The sequence below is a fragment of the Peromyscus californicus genome, unplaced genomic scaffold (assembly GCF_007827085.1).
Source record: "Peromyscus californicus insignis strain IS unplaced genomic scaffold, ASM782708v3 Scaffold_8__1_contigs__length_139910024, whole genome shotgun sequence".
Classification (NCBI taxonomy): Eukaryota; Metazoa; Chordata; class Mammalia; order Rodentia; family Cricetidae; genus Peromyscus; species Peromyscus californicus.
In genome coordinates this window covers 28,802,143-28,826,348 of record NW_026294606.1, presented here as the reverse complement: position 1 = coordinate 28,826,348, position 24,206 = coordinate 28,802,143, and the positions used below count along the sequence as shown (strand labels likewise).

Genomic DNA, 24,206 nt, shown 5'->3' with positions numbered 1-24,206 from the left:
CCAGAAAGTAGCATTCTTCCATGGTCTCTGCTTCAGTTCTTGTCTCTAAGTTTCTGCCTCAACTTCCTTTGCTGATAAACTGTAACCTGTTCTGTCCTTCCAGAAGTTGCTTCTGGTCAACAGAAAATCAAACTAGATCAGTTAATGTATGAATAGCACCCATGATAGGGACTGGGCCTTGCTGTGGGATGGTCTGTATGTCAAATGCTCTGATTGGTCAATAAATAAAACACTGATTGGCCAGTGGCCAGGCAGGAAGTATAGGTAGGACTAACAGAGAGGAGAATTGAGAGAACAGGAAGGTGGGAAGAGACACTGCCAGCCACTGCCATGACAAGCAGCATGTGAAGATGCCGGTAAGCCACGAGCCACGTGGCAAGGTATAGATTTATAGAAATGAATTAATTTAAGATATAAGAATAGTAAGCAAGAAGCCTGCCACGGTCATACAGTTTGTAAGCAATATAAGTCTCTGTGTTTACTTGGTTGGGTCTGAGCAGCTGTGGGACTGGCAGGTGACAGAGATTTGTCCTGACTGTGGGCCAGGCAGGAAAACTCTAGCTACAAATGGCGCCCAATGTGTTGGCAAGAGTTTCCACCTAAAACCTGAGTTAAAAGATTCTAAAACGGAGCTAAAAACAGTTCCTAGTTGTCTCTTTCAAGTTAGCGGCAGCTTGTGTGTTTGAGCTACTATCTACTATGATGGGTTCCTGGCGTGCATGCTCGACCTGCAGAATGGCGGGAATGAGGCCTCTGCAAGTGGCGCATTACGCTGCCTGGTGGATTTAGCCTTTGCTAGTACAAAACAAAAAGAGGTTTCTGGGCTACACGCTGCTTTGATAGAAGCATAGATCCACTATTTCTGAGAGTTGATGGCTCCCAGAGCTGGTGGAAAATGTACACCACCATGTTAGGAAGCTGAAGTGGGCGGAGCCAGCAGCCACAGTGCCATTTCAGTCTTAGAATGCTGCATTTTAAAGCAATAGGTTCAAGATAATATAAAAAATAAGCCACGTAAAGATGGCTATCACACAAAGAATCTGGATTATGTTCTCTTTGATATTCGTAACTGAAGAAAAACATTTGATTGTAAAAGCTGTTGAGTTATGCCAAATGTATATTTTAAAGGTACCTTGACTTCAAAATTTGGATGTAAGGATATATTGCTTTGGAAAGGAGGCTCTGCTTTTATTTCCACAGAAAGCCAGAGGCTATGGATTTGTTCCAGATTAAGATACATCAGGTTTGACCAGCCAAGACCACCTGAAAGGTCTCCAATGACACCATGGCCCAGATAATCCGACATCCAGAACCGTTTCAAGGCAACTGGCTCAGACGATACACCCTCATGGACTACCCCATAATCCTAAAATTTTCTTTGTGTCCCCATAAGATACAGCGCCCCCTCCAGCAGGTAGTAAGAGAAGCTATGCCCAAATTCCCAAATATACCAACCTGGCTTTGGAGATGTGTAAAAGTTAAAACCTTCCTTTTAAAAAAAAAAAAAAGAAAAGAAAAGGGGAAGTGCTGTGGGATGGTCTGTATGTCAAATGCTCTGATTGGTCAATAAATAAAACACTGATTGGCCAGTGGCCAGGCAGGAAGTATAGGCAGGACTAACAGAGAGGAGAATTGAGAGAACAGGAAGGTGGGAAGAGACACTGCCAGCCACCGCCATGACAAGCAGCATGTGAAGATGCCAGTAAGCCACGAGCCACATGGCAAGGTATAGATTTATAGAAATGGATTAATTTAAGATATAAGAATAGTAAGCAAGAAGCCTGCCACAGCCATACAGTTTGTAAGCAATATAAGTCTCTGTGTTTACTTGGTTGGGTCTGAGCAGCTGTGGGACTGGCGGGTGACAGAGATTTGTCCTGACTGTGGGCCAGGCAGGAAAATTCTAGCTACAGGGCCTGCCAAGGATAAGGATTCCTTTTTTACCTAAAAATTCACTAACTGGTCCAATCCTATCAGTCTCTATCTTCCAGCTTACCCTACTCTGGAGTAAGCAACACCCTGTGCTCAAGAGAAAAGTCAGCTCAGAGCTATTCCCTGGACAAGCAGCCAGTGCCCAGGGGCCACTGCAGACAGCAAGCAAATGCTGATCTGAGAAGTGAATTATTATGACAAGGCTGGATGACACACAACCCTTCCACAATGAGGAAATATTGACAACAAACAAACATAGTTTTAACTTTTGCATTTTCTTATGGTGGACAGTCATCAAACGCTCCAACAGCCATCTGAAGCCAATAGTCCTGATTGCTGAAAACCACAAAGTTGTATAAATGCTCTCCTCCTTTTTGGAAGCCATGTTCATTCTCTCTCCATGAGACAGGGCTGTCTGCAAAGCCTTGAACTGACAAGGTGACCCATGGGGCTAACTTTGGTTCATCAAAGTAGTGACTGAAAAAGAAAGAAAATTCTTATAAGAGGTCAGGAATGTCCACATTAAAGAAATTATCCTGGACTAGGGGTATTTCTGATGATCTAATTAAGCTGAGACTCTATTTTGATTCATAAAAACCAGGCTATGTGAATTAAATACTTGGTGCTATATTATGAATTCCATAAAGATTAACTAACATAACAGTCAGAAAACAACTTCAGCAGCTGTTACAGCCTGGAAAACCCAGTTAAGACCAAGAGAACAACCTCTACCCCACCCAAGTTACCTAATAGTTTCCCTCCTATTTAGGCAGGGTTTTGTTGGTTTGTTTTAAATGTGTGTATGCCTGTGTTGGAGTCAGAAGACACCTGTGAGGTCCTCTGTGGATCCTGAGAACCAAACTCAGTTTTGGCTCATGTGTCCTTTCCCACTGAGCTATCCTGCTGGCCTCTCTCCCACGAAGAGTAATAATCTTGCCGGGTGGGGACTTAGTGCTTAACACTTGCCTACCATGCTCAAGGCTTTGAGTTTTATTCCTAGCATGGAAGGAAAAAAAAAATCTAGGGTTTCTCTATGTAGCCCTAGGTGTTCTAGAACTCACAATGTAGAGCAGGCGGCATTGAACTCAGATCCGTCTGCCTCTGCCTCCCAACTGCTGGGATTAAAGGTGTGCACCACCATGCCAAGTTCCCGCCTAATTCTGAATGAAAGATCTGCAGAATTCTTTAACTTAACATAGAACATAATTTGTCCCATAGAATACTGAAGTGTTTTCAAGTAGTGTGTGCATTTATTTATTTATTTATCAAAATGGTTCAAAACATAACCAGGAAATTGAGCAGCTTGTTTCAAGAGGCCTACTGAGGCTCTGCTTTCTCTTTCCACAAGGGTTAAGTACTTCCAAATAGCATTTTCTCTGTCAGCAAGAATAATATGCCAGGGCCGGAGAGATGGCCCAGTATTTAAAAGCACTTACTTTCAGAGACCCCAAGTTCGCTTCCCAGCACACACATAGGTAGACTCACAACTGTCTACAACTCCAGCCCCAGGGAATCTGAACCCCTCTTCTGGTCTTCACTGGCACTCACACATGTGCACATAAATAAAACAAATCTTAAAGAAAGATAGTTCTTTTTCTGTTGCTGTTTTTAATGAATACTTATGACATTTAAAATGTTACTATACTTTTGAGTCCAAGTAATGAAAAACGGGATAAATGTGTGTGAGGGGCTCTGCCTTGTACCACACTAACGAAAGTCCTTAACACCCCAATGCAGCACCAACAAATGAGACACACAGTCAATACTCACCACAGCTGTTCCAGAAGGACGTGTATCTTCTCTGGCAGTATGAAACCTGTGATTGTACACAGACAAGCTTGGGCTGTCACTGTGCTTGGCTGGGGACAGCAGTAGGTTGATATGAAATTATAAGGTTGGTTATTTCTGCCATAAAAAGGAAAGAAAACGCATTTACCATCACTACATAACCACATCCAAAGTACTGGACACTTACTGAAGACAAGCAACAAACTCCAGAGCTCATATACCCACAGATCCGCATTGCAGAAGACAGCGCCAAGCCAGTCAAAGAGCTCGGGCGCACTGCAGGCCTCCTCCGGCTCTCCTGCAATCCAGCTGCTCTGCAGCACTGGACATTGCAGCTCTCTCACAGTGCTCACTGCCACTTTGGGCTGATGCTCCTGAATTCGGTATTTGGAGAAGTATGACATCACTGTTGATTCCTGTGCACCTTAAAACATACCAAATAAGGCTAAGTCAGCCTTGTTATAACTGGATGTAACTCCATTCCCTTGTCTTCTCCTGTGTATTTTTGGGACAGGGTCTAGTATGTAGCTGGCTTCAAATGCAGGATCCTCCTGCCTACCTCCCTTCCCTTCATCCGTATGTATCACCATGCCCAACACATTTCCGATTCCCTTTTGAGTTACAGGGAACTGGTAAGATTAAGTAACATGGAAGCTAGGCAAAGCTGCATTCTAATTTATTTATTTAGGGTTTTATTTACCCTAACAAGAAAATTTCCACTTCATATATAAACCTCAAAGTATTCCTTACATAGGAAGGTTAGTGAACTCTACAGAAAGGAGTTTATTTGTGCACTCTAACAGGAAACAGCAGAGGAACTGAATGACAGTAGAATCTCATGCTAACTATCCCTTTGAAGACCCAGGAAAATCCACTATATTTTCAGAGAAGTCTGTGCACCCAACCACCTTGGAAGACAGAAACACACCTCCTCCTCCAAAGCATAGGGAAGGCTGGCTTACTGTCCAATAAGAGAGAAATAATGACACCACCCCCTATCTGTGGGCAGAGCATATAGGCTTACTCCCACTATAAAACAACTGGGTTCCTTGGGCTCTATGCTCCTGTTCTGCAATGCAACCCACTGCACATGCCAGCATTACTAAAACAACTCTGTGACACTCTGTGCCAACTGGGATTTGGTGAGCTTATGCAAATGTCAATTCTCTTATGTGTTGATTAATTCTAGGTGTCAAACTGGATTAGTGGTTAAGCTCATTTCTAGGTGTGTCTGTGAGGACGTTTCAAAAGGAGACTGGCATGTGAGTTCACGGACTGAGTAGGAAAGCCCCACTCTTAGGGTGGTAAACATGTGAGTTATTCCAACATCCAGGGCCCAGACAGAACAAAGAGGCAGAGGCAAGGTAAATTCACGCTGTCTCCTGGAGCTGAGAGACCCAGCTTCTCCTACTCCTGGATATCAGGCTCCGGGTTCTCAGGCCTTTGGTTTATCCTGAGAGTGACACTATTAGCTTGCCAGCAGGGCTTCTAGACTGGTCAACTGCTACCACTGTGATGAATCAAATCCTTTGTTTTTGACCCACGGCACTTGTGGCTGACTTCGCTGGTTGGTAGGCAGGGTAAAATCTCAGTCCATTCTTAGTTTCTCTGGAAGTAATTAGTAGCTATACAGAACCCACTGCACGAACAATCCTCAGAGAAGTTGCCAAGTGTCAGAAACATGAGTAAATATCTTTCTCCTCTTGTATATTTACCATACGCAAAAGGAGGACAGGCATCAAGCATTATGAAATTTGGACAGACAGGAGTCATCCAGGGCCGACAGAGTCCAAGAACTTTCCATGAGGAGCAGACAGATGGGTAGAGTTCCAAAAAGGACTGTTTCCCTGTCTTCTAAAGGTGATAACACACCACCATAATTCCCAATGATTTGATTTGTTACAATCTGGTAATGGGCCAAAGATAGACTTCTAAAAGGAGCAATACATGTGGAAGTTGTAATATACTTGATAAACATTAAAGCTGGCACTAAATTCAGTATTCTAATCAATTAAAAGTCAGAACAAATGCTATCAGACATTTAATAGCCTGTCTGGGGTACTATCCTGCAATAATGATAAACATATCACACTCATATAACTGATGCTGCTTTAAAATATTCTAGCCATGTCTGGTATATGGGAGGGAAAGAAGAGAGTAGATACAGGTTAGGTGTTCTGAAGTCACTGTGCATCTCTGCATCTGCAGAAAACCCAACAAGATGGGGCAGATTGCTCCAGAACTAGGTTTCCCTGACCAAAGGTGCTTCGGACATCTATAAAGCTAGAACAGCTCCTTCACAATGCCACACACCTATATAAACAATATTCCTTGATCACAGTGATCCATCACAACTCAACCTTCCATTACACCTCTCCAATAATAAGATGTCAAAATCATTGTATCATTATACAATTTATACTTCATACCTGTATGATGCCAAGCCAAAAGAAAATCAAACTTCAAAGGCTTCTTTTCTTTGAAGGACCAAGATATTCTTTCATACTTCTTAGAATCCAGGTTAAGGGATAAATCCATTAAATCAATGGAAATAACTTAAAGTAGAAAAAGGAATACATGTTTCATTCAAAGTATACATAGCTTACACTGTAGAGAAACATCAGAATTTTTGTTAAGTTTATAAATAGTACAGATTATTTTGTTCTTCATCCCTTTTGCCTCATGAAAAACATATCCCTCAGTGGGCTATTTCTAGTGTTGAGAGCTGCCAGCTACAGTTGTTTCAAATACTTTAAGTCTTCCTAGGTCAAAGATCAAGGGAAGAGGTCTTCAGGGGATCAATTCAATCTTGTGTGTATGTGGCAGCCTTGGCTACTGATGCTCCCACCAGACAGTGCCATCAAAACCACCCCTTCACTTGTGAGTGAATTCCTACTAGGAATCATAAAGAAACTGTGTGCTAAGCACACTAAGTTGCTGCTCTCCACTGCATGCAAGGGGCCAGTCCAGTTCTACAACCCTTATTAAATGCCGTGTACAGCTAAGAGAAACAATTTAACCGTGTCAACGGATCCTCTGGGACACCCAACCACCAGCTCCTTGAGTCAGGATTTCAAAGGCAAGAAAGAGCCCTACCTTTTCTGAACAGAGATGAGAGGTGTGGCAAACACTTATCATTTATTACAAGAAAACTGACTTGCCAGACACCAGCGGAGCACACATAATACTTACTAAACTTCATAGTTTTTCTGCCAGAATACCGAGATGGACGACCTTGAAGTCCAGTTTCTTCATAAGTATCTTTATCCAGTGATAAAATTAATTTCCCTATAAATCAAATAATAATTCCCATATGAGAGATGTTAAAATATGGCTGATATTCTCTAAGGAAGGTAGAACACTGGGCAATGACACAGCAGTGTAAGTACATATGAAGAACTTATTCGTAACACATCGGATTTATCTAGCCATGTACTTGACTGGCCTGGAACTTGCTGTGTAGCTGAGGCTGACCTCATACGGGTGGCAATCATCCTGCCTCATCCTTCCAAAGACAGGGATTACAGAGGTGAGACACCATGCTTGGTGACATTATCTATCATATATACATATGCAGATATTACAGTAGTGAAACTAGAAATAATTATATTTGTATTAAGGAAGAAACCACCAAACTCTGGTCTGTACATCAATTTCAAATACCTTCTTCTTTAAATTTAAATTACTTTAATGTTGTATGTATTTGTGTGCCTGGGTGTGTGTAAGTACACCAAAGAGCCTGTGGAGGTCAGAAGAGGGTGTCAGATCTCCTGGAACTTGAGTTGTGAGCTGCCATGTGGGTAATGGGAACTGAACCTGGGTCCTCTGCAATGGCAGTAAGCACTCTTAGCTGCTGAGCCATTTCTCCAGCCCCTACTTCAAATATCTTCAAGTCATTTAAAAACTATGTTAGAGTTAAGTAGAGATGTGCTGGTTCATGTTTGTGATCTCAGCACTTGGAAAGCTAAGGCAGATGGGAATGAAAATCTGAGACCAACCTGGGCTAAATGGTAAGATCCCATCTCTAAACAAAACAAATCAAAAAGTTCTAAGTCTCAACTATTTGCACTGATGAAGGAACATGTCTATGCCATACAGCTTGGGAAATAAGACTACTGAGAAACAAGGTAATATAGCCAACGTTAAAAACGTTATGCTATAAATTCATACGAAATTTTGGAAAACTGCTCCATCTAAGAAGGAAGTCTAGAGCTCAAGGAGGAGCTTCATTTCACTCTGTTTAGAACTGCATGATTTGACTTTTTAAAAATTATTATGTTACATTTTGATGTGTATGGGCGTTTTGCCCACATGTGCATCATGTATGTGCCTGATGCCTGTGGAGGCCAGACAAGGAAGGGCACTGGATCCCCTGGAACTGGAACTACAGACAGTTGTGAGCTACCAAGTGGGTGCTAGAAACTGAACTCTGGTCCTTTGGAAGAGCAGCCAGTGATCCTAACTGCTAAGTCATCTCTCTACACCCTAGAGTTTTTTTTTTTAATTTTTTTAATTTTGTTTTTTCTAACCATACAGATTTCTTTTATAATTGAAAAAAATAAGTTAAAAAAATGAATGTTGTCACCATTTGGTAGGAGGGCAACAGTATTATCTTCATCAATACTTGTATTGTATGTTAATGCAGAAAATGAACCTGTAAGAGAAATTCAAGAAAAAGAATTAACTCAACCCTGCAATGTTTGCTAATGAATTATTTTAACATGACAACAAATTTTCCAGGTAGGTAATATTCAGTAACTAGCACTATTCTAAGCCACTCAATAAACCCAATACAGACCAGGAATAAGTTGGAACATACACATGCTAAGTTCCAGCTATATCAATATAGGCAGGGTCTTTCTGTGCAAGTTTACTATCAACAGGCTGAGAATGGACTCAGAATAGAACCCACAACCTTGGGGATTCTAGCAGAAAGAACAGTGTACAGTAGATGATGCAAGGGGACAAACCTTTGAGGCAAAGTTCTAAATTACGAGTCAGAAACTACTCAACCAAGTTAATAATCAAAAGGTACTTAATCTTCCTCATCTGCTAAGTAGAGATTTAACCTACTTCACTTGAGTTGTTGGAAGGGCTAATTAAATTTGTAAGATCTGTAGCCATCACCTAAAGAGGACACAGGAAAGAGGAGAACAAACAATTCTGATAGATGGAGAAGTGATGTATGCAGCTAACCACATGGTCTAGTCTCTACAGGTCCTTTTGAAAACAACTGAAGAACTCCTGTATTTTGCTATGGCCTTCCTATAGCTCTTCATCTTGCCTTGTTCAAATGAGGGACTAAATGCCTTTTCTTACCTTTCTTTACAAAGGTGTGGATGAACTCATGTGTAATTAATTCATGAAGTGGTAAGTTCTTCACAGAGTAATAGGGCCCAATTTCCATGACCACGTTTTTCAGTTCTTTTGATAACAGCCCACATTCAGGAATAAGAAATGAAACCTATTGGAACGTAGAAGTATAAACAAAGTTATATTTTATGAAGATTAACACTATGTTTTTAGAAGTGAAATATGAAAATTGTTAGTTATTCCTTTACAGGTTTTACTAGGACATACAAACACAGACAACAAATCTTCTTTAAATTATTTTCTGAGACAAGGTTTTTTCTCATAAAGAAACTGTGTGTCAGGCTTGCCTCAAACTCAGCGATCTGCCCACCTCTGCCTGGGATTAAAGGTATGCACTACCCTGCTGGGTAACAAATCTTTTAAGCTATCAATCTCAGGCAAACACATTTGATTACTCAGTTTTTTGCTTTTTTTTTTTTTTTGGTTTTTCAAGACAGGGTTTCTCTGTGTAGCTTTGCGCCTTTCCTGGAACTCACTTGGTAGCCCAGGGTGGCCTCGAACTCACAGAGATCCACCTGGCTCTGCCTCCCGAGTGCTGGGATTAAAGGCGTGCGCCACCACCGCCCGGCTAGTTTTTTCCTTTCTGCATTGCAATGTGAGGCGAGAGACTAAGGAGAAATGTAATGCAAGTCTTGCTTAAAGTTTATCTTTTGCACAAACAATACATGCTATGTCCTTCACACTTTATATTCAAGGAAGTATAGTATAATTCAACATGCCTTGATTTGTTTACCCTGGAGTCACTGAAACCAAAGGAACTGCTCCTGGGAGCACAGGGAGTTTAGGGACATTCCATTGGTAAGAAGCTACACAGAAACAGAAGTGCCCCTGGACGCTTCCATTTCCCAGACGAACATAACAGGCCAGACAAGATAAGCAATACACCCCTGACCGCAGGGATGAGATTTCAAACACAGCAGAGACGTAAAATCAGCGCGGATTTCAAATGATCCCCAAGGGCACATCTGAAGTCCGTCCCGCAAAGCTCCAACAACCAGTCTGTGCCTGAGGGGCAAGGACGCCAGTTAATGTCTCTGGGAAACCTATCAAGCCGATATTTAAGGTGTAAAATGGTTAAGCCCTTGTCGTCTTGAGGTAGTTTTTTTGGAGTTCCTTAGTTGTCAAACCCGGTGATGCTTTGGAAAGAGGCACAAACTGAGCTACGGAGAGACCAGCCCAAATTTAGGGCGAAAGGCAGCTTCATGTTATTCAGGTCACACTTCTAACTCCTCCGTGCCTGCCCAACTCTTCACCTAGCTACCGCGGGCCGTGGGAGACTCAATCCGGAACCCGGCATTAACCAGCCGAACTCAGAAAATGAACACCAAAAACTCCACTGTTCCTGAAGGGCGGAGTACCGCCCCGTGTCCGGCGCACCTGGGAGTTGTAGTCCTACACCCCTCCAAGAAAAGTGCTCGGCAAACTGAAGAGACTACACTTCCCAGCATGCCTGGCGACGGACTCTGCCCGCCCCCGCAAGGCGAGGAGGTCCCGCCGGGGAAGACCAGAGAAGCTCTCCCCTAAACCTCTCCAGCCCAAGGAGGCCGGGTGAACCTGACTTACCCTGTAATTATGATAGTGCGTCTCCACGAGATGTTTATGGCGAGACTTGTCGTGGCCGAAGTTGGATTTCTCACATACCAGTAAGTGCCGGGGAGCCTCTTGCAGTCGGCGCAGCGTGGCCATGTTAATCACGCGTCTAGGCGCGCCCCGCCTCCCGGACCGCCCCGCCTCCCGGACCGCCCCGCCTCCCGGACCGCCCCGCCTCCCGGACCGCCCCGCCTCCCGGACCGCCCCGCCTCCCGGACCGCCCCGCCTCCCGGACCGCCCCGCCTCCCGGACCGCCCCTCACTGTACCATTTGCCCCTTTCTGATGCCACGCCCCTCCCTCCACCACGCCCTTAACCCTTCTTTCCTTCCCCTCTGCTGTCAGTTCCTAGGAGATTTGGTTAGGAGTAGAGTGAGGGTTCCTTATATTTGTAAAGAACTCGGAAGCTTCCCCAGAAGGTTCTTGAGAACCTGACACATCCATTCCATCCCACAAAGTTTCTTCAGGGAAGAACAGTGCGTACCTGAGCAGGAATCAGAGAGGATGATAAAACAGAGGGAAGGTCCAGTACAGTCAGGAAATTCACCTGCTTTGGGCACACATTCTATTTTCCTGACTCCTCACATGGTCTAGTTCCTAATGCACAACCCCCACAGGCCCCTAAGTTTTCACTGAGCCTTCCCAAGAGGTATAGGAAATTGCGAGGGAAGAAAATACGGTATTTTAGCTAATTTTTACTTCCAACAGGACTCATTTGCTTTGCTTTTTGATTTTCCCCAAAAATCTCAGCTGAATTGTACTCCCATGTAGCTGATTTTTTTAAAAAGCCATATTGTTGATTTTTCTCATCTATTTTGCTAAGCATATGTGTGCAGCTGATTTTCCTCCCCAGGCCCTTGACTTAATTAATCTTTTTGTTTGAATCTTTTTTGAGGTCTTAAAGTATTTTTACTAGTAAACTTCTGAATTTTAACCCAGCATTGTACCTGTTTCAGGATCTTTGAATCCAGAAACTGTTTTGTTTTGAGACAGGGTCTCATTATATATCCTGAATGACCTGGGACTCCATAGCGAGTCTTTCTCTGTCCCTCCAGTCAGCTCCCAAATAATGACTTGGAGACTTATTATTAATTTTGAAAGCTTGGCCAATAGCTGGGATGAAGGGTGTGCACCACCACCCCTGGATAGTTGTTTTGTTATTGTTGTTGTTGTTTGGAGGAGTTGTCACGTTCTTTCTTGTTTCTTGCATTTCCGTGTGTAGTTTTGGTATCTATTGATTTGAAGATGTCTTACTGGCTTACTTGCTGTATTTTCTGACCTAGCGCCCTAACTCTCCAAGGCTCAGTCCCCAGCACCGCACTCTGTAGATGTATCCAACCTTCTTATTAAATAATAAACACAGAACCAATGCAAAGAAGAAAGCCAAGAGGTCAGAGCTAAGAGCTAAAACCTTACCCTTCCTCCTGCGGTGGTCCTACCTCTCCAAACCAGAGCTACCCCTGTGGTAAAGTCTTTATATAGAGTTCCTGTCCTGCCTTCTCATTGGTTGTAAACCCAACCACATGACCGCCTCCTCACAGCCTGTCTGTATAGGCCTCCAGGTTTTCCATGATTGGTATTAAGATTAAAGGCATGTGTATCCAATAATGGCTGTATCCCTGAACACACAGAGACTTACCCAGCTCTGCCTACCAAGTGCTGGAATTACAAGCGTACGCCACCACTGCCCTGCTTTCCTATGGCTTGCTAATAGCTCTGACCCCCGGGCAACTTTATTTATTAACATACAAATAATATTTTAATACAAATAAAATATCACCATATTTCCCCTTTTCTATTTTAATAAAAAGGAAAAAAAGAAAAAGCTTATAACTAATATAAGAAAAACTATATACAAAAGTACAATAACTATATACAATATATACAAGTAATAAATACCTAAACAATGTCTAGTCCATTTGTATTTGACAAATTCAGAGAAAATAATTTCATTATCTAGCCTACTTTGGTAAGTCCAAAATGTATCCTAATTAATCTTCAACTATAACTAACTAAACTTCAACTATAACTAACTAATCTTCAACTCCCTCAGAGACCCAAGAAGGAAATAATATTAGCTAACAAAAATAAAAACAGGAAGTGCACATAAGCAACTTCCAAAAAATTTGTGAGTTGACAGAAACAGACAGCTGTCTGGACAGTCACCTGAGGTTTCTCCGAAGTGCTGGGGCATCATCTTCAGCCTATAGGCTTAGCATATCTGACAGACTCATTTGTGAAGTAGGATGGACACAAGGTCAACAGTTCAACCTCACATTGAGTGAGAGTAGTCCATGTACCAGAAACACCTGAATTCCACTAGTGTCATGTCATGATTCAGGATTTTAAATTCTGGAAATTGTTGATGGTTTTTTAATTCAGCTGTCCATTCTTCTTGGCTGTGTATATATGGCTTCATCTCAGCATCCCATTCTTCTCCAGCACTCCTAGAGGAGAAACCAAGTGCTGAGATAGCAGCAAAGGAAGACAGAAACACACTCCCAGTGACTGCGTTCAGCAATGTATGGCCAATAACCAAGGGACAGATTTCCAACACTAATGTAGAGGATGCTGTGAACCTTAAGATTATGTAGGGTAAATGTGAAAGTAGCAAGAATATGAAGTACAGAAAGGAGAAAGAAGAAAAGCAAGCTCCAATAAAAGGAAGAAAAAGAGGAATGGGAAAGTGTGTCATGGATGGGGAAGTGAAGAGAGAAAGGGTTTAAAAAAATAAAAAACGAAAAGAAAAGAAGAGGGAAAATCCCACTGATAAAAAAGCTTGAATAATGAATTATATAAACATAAAGGGGATAAAAGATAAAAATATGCAATTTTTTAAAAGGTACAAAAGGAAGAAAAAGAGTGCCAAGTAATAAACAATATAAATAATATAAAATAAACTTATGTATGAGATGTAAAACATGTGAAAATACATGAGAGGGAATTAAAAGGTTTCTAAAGACTGCAATAAAGTGAAAACACTAACAGCGTACTAAGTAGAACAAAGGGTTAAAGTAAAAGAGAAAGGAGAAAGATACAATGTGGAAGCAGCCTCGTTCAGGGTGTTTGGAATTGCCCAGGAGAGGGGTGTTGTTGAACTTGTGGACTCTTGTCTTGAGCCTGTATTGAACAAGTGTCATGTGTCCTCCAGAGCTGTTATAACACAAACTGCTAAATGGTCTTATTAATAAAAATCCCGGAGCCTTATTAGAGTGAAAGCTGAAAGAAGAGGAATAGAACAAGCCAGCCACAAGTTCTTACCCCTAGGAAATCCTCAGCCCAAGGGAGCTACATCCTGTATACTCATGCCTTCTATACCTTTCTGTGCCCTGCCATCTTACTTCCTCTCTTTGCCCAGCTCTGTCACTGCCTGTGTGTCTGTACAGACCTCCAGACCTCTATGGTTAACTAGCACTGGGATTAAGGGCATGTGCCACCATGCCTGGCTCTGTTCCCAGTGTGGCCTTGAACTCACAGAGATCCAGATGAATTTCTGCCGCCCGAATGCTAGGATTAAAGGCATGTGCTACCACTGCCTGACCTCTATGTTTAATATAGTGACTGGCTTTGACCTCTGATCTCCAGGCAAGCTTTATTTGTTACAGCACAAATAAAATATCACTACAAGCTGTCTTTATTTTGTTTTGTGTGTGTGTGTGTGTGTGTGTGTGTGTGTGTGTGTGTGTGTGTGTGTGTTCCCTTTGACATCTTTTTAAAAAAAACTTTTATTCTTTTCTCATTCTGACCAGTTTCCCCTCTGTCCACTCCTCCTTTCCCCTCCCCCACTTCCCCCTCCCACAGATCAACTTCTGTTTTCCTTCAAAAGATTAAAAATAAAAAATAAAAAGAGCAGGCTTCCCAGGGATATCCACTGAACCGGCCTAACAAGATAATAAGATTGGGCACAAATCCTCATATCAGGGCTGGATGTGGCAACCCCTTAGGAGAACAGGATCCCATGAGCAGGCAGAAGAGTCATAGACACACACACCCCACTCCCATTGTTGAGAGTCCCACAAGAACACCAAGCTATATGACCATAACGTATGTGCAAAGGGCTAGGTCAGACCCATCCATACAGGATCCATGTTTATCTACTGAGAGTTTGTGAGTCCCTATGAGCCCTGCTTAGTTGATTCTGTGGCCCAAGTTCTCATGGTGTCCCCAACCCCTCTGGTTCCTACAATCCTTCCTTCCCTTCTTCTGCTGGGTTCCCCTAGCTCTACCTAGTGGTGGTGGATCTCTGCATCTGCTTCCATAAGTTGCTGGATGATACCTTCTGATGACAACTGGGCTAGGCACTGATCTATGAGTATAACAGAATATCATTAGGAATCATTTCATTGACTTTTTTTGTTTGTTTGTTTGTTTTTTTTTTTTTTTTTTTTTTTTTTTGGTTTTTTGAGATAGGGTTTCACTGTGTAGTCCTGGCTGTCCTGGAACTCACCATGTAGACCAGGCTGGCCTTGAACTCACAGAGATCTGCATGTCTCTGCCTCCTGAGTGCTGTGATTAAAGACATGTGCCACCACTGCCCAGCTGACTTTTGTTGTTGTTGTTGTTGTTTTTGCCAGTCAAGTTTGTCCCTATCCTGTGTCTCTGGGTTGTCCTGCCTCTGGTCTCTGGCCATCCAGGCAGTGTCAGGCATGGGCTCCCTCTTGTGGTGTGGTATGGTGTGGTCCACAAGTTGTAACAGTCATGGGTTGACCACTCCCACAAGTTTTGCGCCACCATTGCCTCAGCACATCTTGCAGGCAGGAAGGTTTTGTGGCTGGGTTGATGTCCCCGTCCAACTGTTAAGAACCTTATAGAAGGCTTATAGAAGATGGCCAGTTTGGGCTCCTTATCCCCCATTACTAGGAGACTTCACTAGGGTCACTCTTGCAGATTCCAGGGAGTTTTCACTGTACTAGGTTTCTGGAGATGACTGAAATTGGGGGACTTCGGGAGAGTGATGTCTTTATCTTAGTAGCTTTACTTTGTTCATCAGGGACCTCTGCTGACCACACGTAGCTTTTCAGTTTGTGGTTCAAGTTCTTCCATTCTCCTGAGATTCTCCAGGGGTGCTAATGGTCTAGCTAAGGATTGTCTACTCAGTGCTTTGAGAAGGAGGAAAGTAACCAGAGTGGTGGTGTTGATATTTTGGCTTTTTTTTTGCGGGGCCACCCAGCTCCCAAATAAATCACACATGGAGTCTTACTATTAATTATAAATGTCCGGCTTATTTCTAGCCAGCTCTTCTTAAATGATCCCATCTACCTTTTGTCTCTGGGCTTTTCCCGTTTTCTTACTTCTGTAAATCTTACTCTTACTCCATGGCTTGCTGTGTAGCTGGGTGGCCGGCCCCTGGAGTCCTCCTCCTTTTCTGGCTACTTCTTTCTCATTCCTTCTTCCAGATTTCTCCTTCTATTTATCCTCTCTGTCTACCAGCCCTGCCTATTTCTCTCTCCTGCCTCACTATTGGCCGTTCAGCTCTTTATTAGCCCATCAGGTGTTTTAGACAGGCACAGTAACTCAGCTTCACAGAGTTAAACAAATGCAACAGAAACAAAAGTAACACACCTTAAAATAATATTCTAAAACTGAGTGTGTAGACAGAGCTTGTCTTGTGCTTTTCAATATGCAGCTGTGAACATCAGGCAGTCTGCTGGAGCTTCAGAGTTCTTAGACTCTGTAGCTGAAAAATAATTATGTAAAGACACTGAAATTTTGACAAAAATACACAAATAGAAATCATGGAAATGAAAAAAAGTCAAATAAAAATCAAAGTGTAAAATATTACCAATTGATGTGGCCAGGCAGAAGAAAGAGTATATGACAAGGTTGAGAAAACCATACATTCAAAGATCAATAAAGAAAATAATGAACAGGACAACAATGTTCAAGGACTCTGGGTTATGATCAAGAGACCAAAGTTAAGATCTATGAGACAGAAAGCTGAGATCAAAACTAAAGGCATAGAGAATCTATTCATGAAATTATAGCAGGAAAAAAGCCCCAAATTTAGAGAAGGAAATGAACATCCAAACACAAGAGACATTTTACAACTTTAAATAAGCATGGCCAGATTCTCTCCATGACACAGTGAGGAAGTAAAAAATATAAAGCAAAGAAACAATATTAAAAGCGGTAAGGGGGAAAAAAGCACTAACTCAGCGACAAAGGTGGACATAGAAGAATAATATCATAACTTTCAGCAGCAGCCCTAAAAGCTAAGAAGGTGTGGAACAATATATAACAAGACCTAAAAATAAATAACTCTAACCAAGATGGCTCTATCCAGCACAACTGTCTTTTAAAATCAGTGCTGAGGCCAAGGATGCAGCTCAGTTGGTAAGCTTCTTGTCTAATGTACACAAATCCCTGGGTTCTGTCCCCAGGACCACATAAACCTGGCACAGTGGCAAATGCCTCTAGTTCCAGCAATTAGAAGGTGAGGGCAGGAAGATCAGGAGCTCAAGGTCATCATGGCAATGTAGCAATTTGAAGTCAGCCAGAGCTACATAATAAGACCCCTATCAAAAAATCAAGTTCATTGGTTTAATTTAAACATTGGTGAAGCCAGGCAGTGGTGGCGCACACCTTTAATCCCAGCACTCAGGAGGCAGAGCCAGGCGGATCTCTGTGAGTTCGAGGCCAGCCTGGTCTACAGAGCGAGTTCCAGGAAAGGTGTCAAAGCTACACAGGGAAACCCTGCCTCGAAAAACCAAATAAACAATCAAACAAATAAACATTGGTGAAATGGGAGTATCTCAAGACAAGTAAAAACAAAGACAGTTCATGACCACCAAGCCAGCATTTAACAGAGAAACTTAAGGGAGTCACGAGAATGCAGAAGGAATAAACCACGAGAAGAATGTGAGTGAAGAAGAACTAGGAAGGGATCCATCATGTAATCCCTTTATGCTAATGTGGCAAGAAAGAAGAGACAAACAGTAACCCGACAGAAAACCAGCCAACAAAATTAGAGGAATTAGCTATGCAGAGAACGGAACCGAGAGAGAGAGAGAGAGAGAGAGAGAGAGAGAGAGAGAGAGAGAGAGAGAGAGAGAGAGAGAGAGATATTTTTCCTCACTATGCCTGATTCCTCCCTTTGGAAAATGGAATATTTATTCTATGCCGTTGTAGGCTGGAAGTATGTAATTTGCTTTTTCGTTTTACAGGAGGTTACAGTTAAGAGATTGCCTTGAGTCTCAGAAGTGACTTTGGACTTTTGAACAGTGTCGAGACTGTTACAGACTATGGGGACTTTTGAAGTTGGACTAAATGCATTTTACATCATGAGCATTGTATGCCACGAGCCTGCAGGGACCAGGAGCAGAATGTGTGGTTTGAATGAGAAATGCCCCCTAAGCTCGGTGTGCTGAGCGCTTGGCCCCCCCAGGTGGTGGTGCTGTTTGAGAAGATCATGGGAACTTTAGGAGGTGGAGCCTTGCTGGAAGGTAGTTTCTCACAGCAGCAAAAATGTAGCTAAGACAGACAGTGTAAAATCAAAGTCTGAAACTGCTACAGAAAAACACAGGTAGAGTGCCTCAAGACACAGGCACAGGCATGGACTTCTGAAAAGAGTGATCCTAAATATTGACCAAGACTTAAAACTTTCTGAATAGCAAATGAAATATTCGGCACAGTGAAGGCACAGCTGGCAGAATGGGAGAAAATCTCTGCCAAATACACATCAGACAGGGGATTGCTATCTAGAACCTATAAAGAACTCCAAAAATTAAACACCAAAAACATCCAATGTATAAATGTGCAAATGAATCAGACAGACAGTTCTTAAAAGGAGAAAATAGATTGCCAGTAAATATGTGGAAAAGTATTCCCCAACCTTCACCATTAGAAAACCCCCAATAGAGCCGGGCGGTGGTGGCGCACGCCTTTAATCCCAGCACTCGGGAGGCAGAGCCAGGCGGATCTCTGTGAGTTCGAGGCCAGCCTGGGCTACCAAGTGAGTTCCAGGAAAGGCGCAAAGCTACACAGAGAAACCCTGTCTCGAAAAACCAAAAAAAAAAAAAAAAAAAGAAAACCCCCAATAGAAAAAACTACACTGAGATTCCAGCTCACATCTGTCAGAACAAGTGTCATCACGAAAACAAACAATGCTGGTTCAGGGAAGACGACCCTTAGACACCGCTGTTGGAGATGTAAATTAGCGTAGCCACTATGGAAATCAGGGTGGAGGTGCCTCCAAACAACGAAAAATGGAGCTGCTGTATGAACCAGCTGCACAACTCCCGGGTATGTACATACCTGAAGAAGTCTAATTCAGTACCTTGCAGAGGATGGTTGCACACCCATGTGTATTACTGTACTGATCACAATAACCAAAAGAAGGAACCCGCTTAGTTGCCCATCAATCTGAATACATAAAGAAAATGGGCTGGGTATGATACTACAGGCAGGAGGTTTGCTAAGAGTGTGAGGCCACCCTGGTCTAGCTAGGGAGTTGCAGGTCTGACTGGATTACAGAGTGAGACCCTGGCTCAAAAAAAAAAAGAGAGAGAGAGAAAGAAAACAGGGCGTGTGTACACAGTGGGATTTTTTTAAAGCCATGACATTTCCAGAGACTAGATGGAACTGGAGATCATTATTTTAAGAGGAATAACTCAGACTCAGAAAAATAGCATCTTTTCTCTCATTCCTGGAAGCTGGATTTGAATATGTGTGTATTCAAACGTAGAAAGGTCATGAAACCAGAAAGAGGACCAGAAGAGAGAAGGAGAAGATCCTGAGGTGGGAGGTGGAATCAGAAAGGAATGGAACACACGTGACAAGAATGCAGAGGGAGACTGTGGGGGGTGGGGGAGGGGACCAGTGGGAGGGGGAGGGGGAGAGGCAGGGGGCTTTGCAGTCAGGGAAGGAATGAATGAAAAATGGAGTTTCATGACAAATGCTGTAGAAATGCCATAATGGAACCCGTTAATTTGTATGCTAACTTTAAAATTTGACTTTTAAAATTATTGGTTTAGACCTAAAAAAATATTTAAAATAATCAGGCACAGTGACTTCATGTCTATAATCCCAGCATTTGATAGACTGCAGCAGGGGTATTACTATGAATTCAGGGCCAACCTGGGTTACAGCCTGGTTGGCTGAGTTCCAGACCAGTTTGGCTACATAATAAAATGCTGTCTTAATCCTCCCACCCCCAAATAAATAAGAATGATACATAAATAAACCAAAATTTTAAAAGCATTCAAATACATGAAAGTATAGTTGTTCTGTATTTGTATTCCCCAAAGAATGTGGCAGTAAACTAATAAACCCAAGCCAAGAGGTTTGCAGAGAAATAGAAATACCTTTGATCATATTCCCAGAACAAAAGTGTATACCTAGTAAATATAAAATACTAAACAATTTACACATCATACTTTTGGGCCATGTGCAATAAGATTGCAAACAACCAAAACAGAATTGAAAGATACTCAACTCCTGGAAAGTACTAAAAATATTGTTTTAAATAAATTAATCCTGGGCCAAAGTTAAAATCAGAAACTCAAAATCATAATGCTTGACTATACATTTTGGCAAATATATCCATAGATGTGTGGTGTTTGTGAGAGAATTCTCTGACTCAAAAGCACTGAAAAGGACCAGGTTATGCTAATTAGACACTGGTACTGCACTGGGGTCTCAACACCATTTTACTACAAATAGGCCCAGCGGTGCAGGGGTATGTAATTCCTGCAGAAATTACAGAGCCTGAGCCTGAATATCACATCACACACTTTTCCAGCAACAGACTCCAGGCCCTGCTGCAAACCACCTTTGGGATTAGACCCCAACTGCCCTCCTGCAGCAGAGTGGCCCCAGCCTGACAGCTGCTGTGGAACCAATCACTGCTGTGATTGATCAGGCTGTTCTAAGTTCCCAGTGTAATGGTATGGAGACGAGGACCTTTGGGACATGACAGCCTTCCACCCTGTGAGGACACAGAATACACTATGACAAGAAAGAGACTTGGCCTTCAGAACCATCAGAAATACATTTCTGCTGTTTGTAAGGTCTCCAGTCTATGGTGTTCTGTTACAGCCCAAATGAACATGGGCCAGTGAGATGGCTTGCTTGCCTGCACATCTGCTGTCTTGAATTTGATCTCTAGATCCTACAGTGAGAAGAGAAAATTGACTCCCAAAAGTTGTCTTCTAATGTCCACATTCATGCCATGGCATGTGCACATCCATGCATACACACACACACACACACACACACACACACACACACACACACACAGTAAATAAAATTTGAAAAAATAAAAAAGCTGAAAAACTTATAAGTTAAACAGTGTTTTATGAATAATAATTAACCATTTTAGTTAGTGATATTAATTAATGAAAGTATTATGTAAGTCAAATAGATTTTTTTTTTATAGAAAGCCTCAGCTGAATTGTTCTTCTGTGTGGGGAGGCAAAAGTCTAGATTTAGCAAGGACCATTTATTTATTTATTTATTTATTAAAACTTATCTTCTGTCATATATTACATCCCAATTACGGTTTCCCCTCTGTAGGTAGAAGTTTCTGTCCTGCAGCTGCTCCCAAATAACCACTCAGAAGCTTAATTTTAATTGTAAATGCTCAGTCGATAGTTCAGGCTTGTTACTAGCTGACTCTTACATTTAAATTAACCCATATTTCTTATTTACACTTTGCCACGTGGCTTGGTACCTTTTCTCAGTACCAAATGCCCATCTTGCTTCTCTCTGTGTCTATTCACAACTTTAAGACTCCGCCCTCCTTCTTCCCATCATTCTCAGTTTGACTCTCCTGCCTAACTTTATCAGCTATTAACCAGTCAGCTTCTTTATTAAGCCAATCACAGCAACATATATTCACACAGTGTAAAGGAATATTTCACACCCCTCCCTCCTCTTCTCCCAGCATCCCCCACCGCCACCACCACCTCCCTACCTCTCCACCTTACACGCATCCACTCCTCCTCCTTTTCTCTTCAGAAAAGGGCCAGGGATATCAACCAAACATGGCATATCAAATTACAATAAGACTAGGAATCTCGCCTCATATTAAGGCTGGATGAGGCAACCCAGTTGGAGGTAAAGGGTCCCAGAAGCAGGCAGAAGAGTCAGAGGCAGCTCCTGCTCCTACTGTTAGGAGTTCCACAGGAAGACCAAGCTATACAACCATACAGCAGAGGACCTAAGCTAGTCTTATGCAGTCTCCCTGGCTGTTGGTTCAGTCTCCGTGAGCCCCTGTTAGCCCAAGTTTGTTGATTCTGTGGGTTTCCTTGTGATGTCCTTGACTCCTCTGACTTCTACAGTCCTTCCTCTCCCTCTTCTGCAGGACTCTCCAAGCTCCGTCTGATGTTTGGCTGTGGGTATCTGCATTTGTTTCTATCAGTTGCTGGTTGAAGCTTCTATGATGACGATTATGTGAGGCTCCTGTCTACGAGTGTAGCAGATTATCATTAGGAATCATTTCATTGACTTTTTATTGCCAGTCATGTTTGGTTCTATCCTAGGTCTCTGGGCTATCCAACCTCTGGTTCCTAGCCCTCTCCAGGCAGTGTCAGGATGGGCTCCCTCTTGTGGCATGGGTCTCAAGCTGGATCAGTCCTTGGCCGGTCACTCCCATAATTTCTGTACCACTTTTACCACAGTGCAGGCAGGACAACCTAGGTCAGAGGTTTTGTGTCTGGGTTAGTATCACAGTTCCTCTACTGGGAGTGGCAAGGACCATTTGTGAAAAGCTTGTGGCAAAGTTATATTTATTAAAAAGGTGATAGATTTATTTCTACCGTATGTATTTCACATACACATAACTTTGTGTGTTTAAAATCGTTCATTTTTTTTTTAATTGTTAAAGATAACGGGAGATGGCTTCCTTCCTCCTTTGAAGTGTGAAGTCAGTGTTTTTTAGTATAGTCACAGACATGCAGCCCACACTGTAGTGACCCTGAGGACGTTGTTGGTACCTCAAAGGAGCTCCACCTCTTTAGCTCTCCCCTCCACACGATCCCCCAGCAGTAAACAACCACTAATCTCCTCGGAAGATTGTCTTTTCTGAACATGACACATAAGAGAACTCACATAGTACAAGGGTTCTTGTGACTCCTTCCCTTAGCTGTGCTGTGGAGGTGATCAGCATATCATTAGCATGCATCAGTACTTCGTGTCTTTTTATGACTGCTGCAATGGTTTTGGTTTTTGTGAATTTTTATCTTGTGTTTGAGGAAAAATAGAAGTAGGTGAGAAAGACAAAGCTTTCTTCCCAGATCCCAAAGGGACTTCAGTGACTTCCCAAACCGGGGATTCTAAGCTGTAGCGTGGATTTTTGGTTCCTAGTGACACCGAATGTAGCAGGGAGTAGGAAAATACTCATTTTACTGTGGAAAGGGGCATAAAAAATGACTAAAGAGCTACAGCAGAGGATGGAAGAATAGAGGGAAGGCAGCTCCTGTTGCAGATTGATCAGGGAAAGGCAGCCGGAAAGGGCCAAGGATAGCTTAGTGCAGGCTTGAGGGGAAGGGTGGGATGGGGAAAAACGGAGACTGGAACTGGGCCTGGGAAGAGTCAGAGGCGAAGTCTCAGGAGGAAGTCAGTGGACAGGTGTGTCTGCAGATGCCTGCAAGCCCTCAGCTCCAGGGTGCAGCAGGAGAAAACTCTCATGTCCTTCATGTCCACTAGAAGTATTCATTTTGTTTTAACCAAAAGTCTCTCCCCGAGGAGCTTGTCGTGGGATAAACACAATGCAAAGCATCAAGATGTGATATCACCCCGTTCCTGTTTTAGAGCGCTTACCATCTCATGAGAGCAATATTTGTTATTTCTTTTCCATCTCACTGCAGTTCCAGGAAGTCTAGTCTGTATAGAATGGGCAAATTACAATCATTGTTGGTGAATAATTGAAGAAATGAAGCATTTTATATTCAGATTTCTTTTACAAAACTGCAGCCTCTGAATGGCAAATTTCAGCTTTGCAGCCTGGAAAAGGTTTAGGGAGTGCTGAACTCTGGAAATCTCTTAACTGCTAAACTCCACACTTAAAAAGTGTTAAGATGGTAAACTTCTACATTACATGCATTTTGTTACAATGAAAAAAATTAAATGCAATATCAGAGATGTTGGCTTTTTAAAGTTAACAATACAAACCAAATAGAAAGTGAAAAAGCTAATTTTCTGATATTGATGCTCACAATGATGTCCATGGCAGGTGTATTGTTTGGGGGCTTTGGGTCATTTATTCCTCTTGAGTTCAGTCATATTCTGGAGCAGTCATCAAAGCATTCCAATATTTGAACTGGGCCTCACTCTCTGAAAATGCTATTTTTTCTTTTTTCATTTTTATTGGAGAAGCGAAGCAGGAAGTTCCCTTGAGTAAGCTAACTTCGGTGATCATCCTTGCTCTCCCACAAGAGTATGATTGGTTTAGTGTGTGATGGAGTTTTGCTTGCTTTCTAACTTCTCAGCCTGTCTGCTCTGAATTCAGCACATAATCCCCTCAGTGGTACAGGAGCATAATCTAAGACCCAGTGTGGACTAAGTGTACTGGGACCTTGCTGAATTG

General features: G+C 42.4%; 1 protein-coding gene across 1 annotated transcript; it reads right to left on the bottom strand.

The window, feature by feature from the left end:
* Positions 1–2,188: 2,188 nt before the first annotated feature.
* On the bottom strand, positions 2,189–10,814 carry Rpp40 (ribonuclease P/MRP subunit p40). The gene is made up of 8 exons (XM_052728717.1): positions 10,657–10,814; positions 9,040–9,184; positions 8,306–8,374; positions 6,913–7,008; positions 6,150–6,275; positions 3,946–4,144; positions 3,703–3,837; positions 2,189–2,409 (listed from the first exon to the last, which is right to left on the bottom strand). Exons 1-8 carry the CDS (start codon positions 10,777–10,779, stop codon positions 2,211–2,213), a joined length of 1,092 nt encoding a protein of 363 aa, XP_052584677.1. The 5' UTR covers positions 10,780–10,814; the 3' UTR covers positions 2,189–2,210.
* Between the last annotated feature and the right edge of the window lie 13,392 nt (positions 10,815–24,206).

Bases quoted from the DNA above. Each gene is read 5' to 3' on its own strand.
- Rpp40 (XM_052728717.1), bottom strand. From the start codon at position 10,779: ATGGCCACGCTGCGCCGACTGCAAGAGGCTCCCCGGCACTTACTGGTA. The intron at 8,375-9,039 runs GTAAGAAAAGGC...TTTCTCTTACAG, and splicing joins CCACACCTTTGTAAAGAAAG to GTTCATTTTCTGCATTAACA. The intron at 4,145-6,149 runs GTATGAAGTATA...GTATGTTTTAAG, and splicing joins TTTGGCTTGGCATCATACAG to GTGCACAGGAATCAACAGTG.